Source organism: Dasypus novemcinctus, chromosome 17 (genome assembly GCF_030445035.2).
Source record: "Dasypus novemcinctus isolate mDasNov1 chromosome 17, mDasNov1.1.hap2, whole genome shotgun sequence".
Classification (NCBI taxonomy): domain Eukaryota; kingdom Metazoa; phylum Chordata; class Mammalia; order Cingulata; family Dasypodidae; genus Dasypus; species Dasypus novemcinctus.
This window is the reverse complement of record NC_080689.1, coordinates 85,958,598-85,965,469: the sequence shown is the minus strand read 5'-3', so window position 1 is coordinate 85,965,469 and position 6,872 is coordinate 85,958,598. Positions and strand designations below refer to the sequence as shown.

Sequence of the window (6,872 nt, the reverse complement as noted above, 5' to 3'; positions counted from 1 at the left end):
CCTCTGATTATTACCACGTCCATAGTGTACATTTGGCCCACATTTTGCATATTGGCCCATTATCAACAAAGTACATCTTTGGCATAGATGCAAGAATATTATATTATTAGCGCTAACCACAATCCGTATTTCACTCCAGCTGTATTTTTCCCATGCTTCCCAACATTCCCACCACCCTGCAATAGTGATGTACATTTGCCCTAGCTAACAAAGGACACTCTTGCATTTGTACCATCAACCACAATTCTCATCCATCTCTTGGTTTACTGTGCTATTCAGTTCCTAGAATAGTTTTTAGCATTCTGTCGATTGGCTCTTACATCCCTAGACATCCATTTTCAGCCACAACCCCTTTTATAATCTATTAATCACTATGTATTATCATTCACTCTATACATTTCTGTACTCATATCATAAAGCTAATTAAAACTTCTACATATATTAGACATCAGTAGTCGGTCCCTGGCCTCCTCTTATCTCTTTTGAGAAACCACCATCTAACACCAGCTCTTGAAGCTATTTTTCTTACATTTTCTTCTAGAAAGTTAATGGTTCTTGATTTTATTTTTAGGTTTTTTAAAAATCAATTTTGAGTTAATTTTTGGATAAGGTGTGAGATATGGGCCCTCATTTCTTCTTTTGGCTATAGATATCATACTTTCAACACCATGTCTTGAATAGACTGTTCTGACCAAGATGTGTAGGTTTGACAGGCTAGTCAAAAATCACTTGACCATACATGTGAAGGCCTGTTTCTGAAGCATCAGTTTGGATCCATTTGTCTATGTGTCTGTTTTTATGCCAGTACCAAGCTGTTTTACCACTATAGCTAGATACCATGCTTTAAAATCTGGACATGAGAGATTGCTTTTTCTTTTTAAAAGTTTCAGGCTATTCAGGACCCCTTCCCCTTCCAAATAAATTTGATTTTTTTTAAATGCTGGTGGAAATTTTAGAGTGTTGCATTGAATCTCTATAGAAATTAGAGTGGAATTGACATCTTAATGATATTTAGTCTTCCAATGCATGAGCATGAGCATGGAATATTTTTCCAGTTATTTAGGCCTTTTTTAATTTCTTTTAACATTGAATTGCAGTTTTCTGAATACTATTGCTTTACATCATTGCTTAAGTTTATTCCTGCCTATTTGAGTGTTATCTGCCATATTTGAACACCGGGAACTAATAGGCTCACTTTTTTGAGGTTAGGAAAAAATCCACTACTGAGAAAGCAGCAAAGCAATTCTTTCTCCCTAAACTCTATAACATTCCTGTGCTAGCTACCAGAGATCCTTGAGTTTCCTTGGCCACTATTCCCAACTTGAATTCATAGCAATGTCTTCTTCTTTCTCTTTTGGTTTCTGTTGACTTCCATCTTACGGATCCTCCCTATAGCTTCTATATCTTTGAATGAATTTCTCATGGTTATAACAGAATCCAATGGTCTGGATTAAGGCGCCCTTCCAATCATGTCAGTTACACCATAACTCAAATAACATATTCAAAGTCCTACCTACAATATGCCCACACAGACAGGAATACTGACGATGATTAAGAATACATATGTAACTCAATCTACACCTGATAAGACAGAGGTCAGCTCTGCAGGGAGAGTTATAACAAACATGGTCTCAGAGGCCAGAGACCTGGGTACAGAAGCCAAAGCCAGAGGTCCAGGGGGCAGAAACGTGTCACCAAGGACAATCCACAGGCCATAGAGATGACCCCAGGTAATGAACCTAACAGAACTTCAGGATTTCAAAATTGCTTGGGAGCAGTGTTTCCTTTCTTCCTTTCATCCTCTCCCTTTTGGAATCAGGATGTCTGCAATATTTATACTATGCGTGCCCCACCAGGGTGTTTTGTAATCAGTGAAATTCTTTTCTTGGTACTGGTCTACAGATAGAAATTAATTGACCCCAGATTGGAACCTACTGAGAATGTAATACATACCTAATTTACCTAATTTAGATGATTTAGATAGTGACTTGTGACTGTTCAGGAGATGATATTTAGATGAGGTTTGGAAATTGAGTTGAAGCTATAATTTGTTTAGATATTTGGACATGTGGGGATAAGGACAAGTATTTTGCATATAGGATAAATGGACATCATTGGGGTTGAAGGAAACACACTATACACTGAATACCAGCCTGAAAATACCTTGTCTTAAATCCTGGTGCTCATGCCTGCTGCCTCATATGAAACATTCATCATACTTTGTTTAATCTGAGATGGAGAGATTATCCTGGGATTTCAGGTTAGGCAAAAATATAATCACAGGTATTCCTATAAAAGGGATACAGGATAATTTGGCAGACAAACATAAAAGTGCAAGAGAGAAAAGACCATAGAGTAATTTGAAGATGCTGGACTTGAAAGCTGGAGTAATGAAGTCTCAAAACAAAAATTCTGGCAGCCTGCACGGGCTGGTAGAGTTATGGAATGTATGCTCCTTAAGAGCTTCCAGAAGTGTGGCCTTACAGAATCCTTGACTGCAGCCTTGAGATACTGATTTCAATTCTCTGGCTTCCAAAAGTGTGAGTGATTTGAATCCTGCTATTGTGAGTTATCAAGTTTTTTTTTTCAATTTGTTAAAGCAGCCACAAAAAAAACCCCTAATTTAATCATTAATAATTGATGAATAATTGAGGGATTTTTAAAAGAAATATGAAAAGTCTATCAATCATTGGAAATGAGGGTTTTATATGTATCAGGTTTGGCTCATAGCCTGTTATTGTGTGTTGAGTGTGTTGATTAATTTTGCCTCAAGACATCCTCACAAAACAGGGACAAGTAGAATATACACTTTATATCTGAGAAAACCTTGACACTGAGATGTTAAGTAATTTTCTTGAGGGCACATGGGCAGAAACTGTTAAAGATGTACAAAATTTGCACATATTTATAAGTAGGATTAGAAAATTGTGGAATGGCCTTTAACAGGAAAAGAATGACAGAGCCTGATAATATTCAATCTTTTAAAATTTTTCTCTTATTTTCAAAATAAAATGGAGGACACAGCAAAGGTATTGAGGTAGTTCTATAAAATATAATCAGGGGACACTGAGCAGAATGGCCTGCCCTGACAGAGGATCCAGTAGATAAGGAGGGAGAGTGACAGACAAGACCTCCAGAGGAGATTCTGAACCTGTGATGGCCAGGATTATATCTTTATATCATATTTTGAGGACAATAGCAGGGACCAGAGGAAGGGAAGAAGGGTAAGGAGTCAAAATAGGAAAGTTTAAATAAAGGAGGCACAGGGAAGAGGTAGTTGATCCATCAGGGAATAAAACACTCTGAAATGGGCTTTCATTTAATCTTTTGGAGCATGAAAGTAGCCATCAGAAGAATCTAAAATTAGTCTGCCAGGTGGTAAAAGACATGTGGTGCAGTCAACCCAAAGTCAGGCTGATGGCCAGCTAAGGAGCATGTGAAGGAGATCAAAGATGATTGAGCCTAGAACACACAGACCTCAGGGGACCTGCCAGATAACTATAGACCAAGAGAAGGCCCTGATGAGTCAGTCAGGCCTCCATATGAACAGACTGCACAGCTCACCAAAAACTCACCAGCTAACTCTTTATGATACTGGTTTTGGGCATGCTATCTTACATGACATTAGCTAACTGATATATTTTCATCTTTTAAATTGCTATTCATTCTAAACCACAGTCTCCTCCCCAGACCTAATTTATTTTTTAACCTAGCACTAAAAAATGTCATAGTGTAAATTTTTCATATGTGTTTTTTTCTCATTAACTACAATGATATGAGAGACCTTTGCAAAGGACAGAGGAATTATTTAATAAATGTTTATTGTGTAAAGGAATGACATGGATTCAATGCCGAAAATACCTCTCATTACTAAGAGTAAAGAGCAGTTATGTGTGTCACAGAGTTTGGTGTATTCTCCTCTGGTTTAATGAGAAATTTGGTGAAACTAAATTTCATCCACCAAAATATTTACGAAGAAATTTCAGAAATAATACTAGAATATTCAGAACATTTCCACTATGCTCTGAATTTTTCAGCACACTGAAAAATAATGTGTTAATTACAGTTTATCCAGGGAAGCAGATTTGAATCAACTGGTAGATTGTCTGCCTACCACTTAGGAGGTGCAGGGTTCAAACCCAGGGTCTCCTGGCCCATGGGGTAAGCTGGCCCATGCGCAGTGCTGATGCACACAAGGAATGTCATGCCACTCCAGGTTATCCCCCATGTAGGGGAGCCCAAACACAAGGAGTGTGCCCCATAAGGAGAGCCGCCCTGTGCAAAAAAAGAACAGCCTGCCCAGGAGTAGCACCACACACACGGAGAGCTGACACAGCAAGATGATGCAACAAAAAGAGACAGATCCCTGGTGCTGCTGATAATACAAGCAGACACAGAAGAATACACAGCAAATGGATGCAGGGAGCAGACAACAGAGCGGGGCAGGGGGGGAATGAGCAGTGAAAGGAGAGAAATAAATAAAATAAATAAATGAATAAGTAAATAAAGGGTATCTAAAGTGCTCAGGTTACAGCAGTTTTAAGAACCACGAATTCCTTCAGTGCCAAAGGATTGTAAGAAAGAAAGTTGATGATTGGTGGAAGAGTTCAGGGGGAAAACTCTCACACATTTCTAGAAGGGTAAAGCTGAAGAATTAGAGAGTTGCCAGGAAAAAATGAAAATAGCTGAAAGAGATGCAAAAAAGGAAAAGGGCTTTATAAAAAGAGGCAGACTTTCAGTTATTCTATAAATATTTGGATAAAGACTGTTCTAGTTAGCCAGACTGAAATGGGTTGGCTTCCACAAGAGGTATTTATTAACTTACAAGCTTACAATTTTGAGGCTGAGAAAAGTGTCTACACCAAGGCATCATCAGGCAATGCTTTCTTCCCAAAGACCAGCTGCCAGTGATGCTCGAATTCTCTGTCACATGGCAAGACACATGGTGGCATCTGCTTGTTACTTCTGTAACTTCCAGGTTTCACTGCTTCAGATTCTTGCTGCCATGGCTTTCTCCTTCTTTGTTTAAATCTCATTCTCTTATTAAAGACTCAAGTAAAGGGACTGAGACTCACAGTGATCCAGGCATAAACTGAAGTAACCTCCTCAAAGTGTTCCACCTACAATAGGTTACATCCACAGAATGGATTCACCTTAAGATCCTCCTTTTCTGAGGTCCACACTGCTTCACACCATCAAACATACATATATTCTGTTTGAATTTATTTTTTTTTCTTTTTTAAACAGATGGAACATACAACGTTAGGTAATATTGTAAAGAATAAAATTATATATGTGTCCTTTCAAATATATCGGAATAAGATGAAGTAAACAAAGACCTCATAACAATACAGAACACATTTAATTTTTGGCAAGTTTTATGGTTCAACGATTTTATAAGAGAACTATAGAAATGGTGTGACAATTGCAGGAATATGAAGCTCACTGGAAAATTTTATATCCAAACTGAAATCAACATATTTCATTGGCTGAGCATCATCCCTTATAACCTAAGCAGTCTTCAATGAGTATAGTATATTAAGGCACCCACAATTACTATTTGATGGTGATAAGAAATGAAAATAGTTATCTAAATTTTTTAAAAAAAGGTAGAGTAACAAATGTAATCATCTTTTGTGACACTGGAAAGAAAGGCTTAGATGACAATGGGACCAGGGAAGGAAAGAGTAAGGGAGGAAAATGACCTTCCACAGGGGAAGTTTTGAATATGAAGGATCAAGGATTTAATCTTGGAAAGGACCAGTTGTAGGAGGATGATGGGGGAGAAAAAAGAAAATGATGAAAATTTAAACATTAAGGAGATAAAAGGAATAGAGAATCAATCCATCAGGGCATAAAGTTTAAAAGACCCTAGCCTAGAGGGTCAATTCACCCTGACATTTGATCTGGCCAAGGGAAAAAAAGATTTCTATGGTACAGTCCCCTATAGGACATGGTTTCTCAGACAGATGGAGGAAGTAAACATATTCAAGTCTATTTGAGGAGGAAGCAGCTGGTGCTGCAAGACTCACTGCCCTACAGCCCTGGGGAGGAGGTTTGTGTTCGAGGCTGAAGCACTGTGGGAGGAGAGCTGTTATACTGCTGACAGTAATAATCTCCCAGATCTTCAGGCTGGAATCTGCTGATGGTGAGAGTGAAATCTGTCCCAGACCCACTGCCACTGAATCGATCAGGGACCCCAGATGGCCGATTGGATGCACCATAGATGAGCAGTTTAAGAGCCTGTCCTGGTTTCTGCTGGTACCAGTTTAAGTAGTTGTAAACACTCTGACTGGCCTTGCACTTGAGGGTGACGGTCTCTCCTGCAGATGCAGCCACAGAGCCTGGAGACTGGGTCATCACGAGGTCCCCACTGACACCTGCAACCAGAAAAGAACATAGATCATACATTCAATCACACATGTATAAAATATGTATCTAAATGTGGGTTTTCTTATTTAGCATATATATTCAAATCTGTTTTAGATGAAATGGTTTGCTCACTCTGCATGTTAAAAAAAATTCTCCAGCTTTATAAAGATACTACTCTTCTAAACCTCTCACCTGAGGTCCAGAGTACTAGCAGGATGAGCAGTTGGGAATGTGACATCATCTTGCTCACCCGACTGATGTACTCAGGTCCCATCTCCAGGGAAACTGCATTAATAGAGCTCTGAGCAGACAACCAAGTCCCCGAGGAGCATATGCAAATCTATAGAGAGTATAAAGGCAAATGTACCTGTGCAGTGAGTTATGAAGATAAATTATGGATGGAGATAAAAATATCATGACCACAGGAAATGTAACTACACACCTGCAAAAGGCAAGAAATCAACTTAGCACCGCAACTTTCAACAATATTCAGCACAATT

General features: G+C 38.7%; 1 gene segment (V, D, J or C); it reads right to left on the bottom strand.

The window, feature by feature from the left end:
- Positions 1-6,036: 6,036 nt before the first annotated feature.
- Positions 6,037-6,646, bottom strand: LOC131273794 (immunoglobulin kappa variable 3-20-like). The segment is given in 2 exon segments: positions 6,037-6,380; positions 6,565-6,646. Coding segments are annotated over 2 exon segments (426 nt in total).
- Between the last annotated feature and the right edge of the window lie 226 nt (positions 6,647-6,872).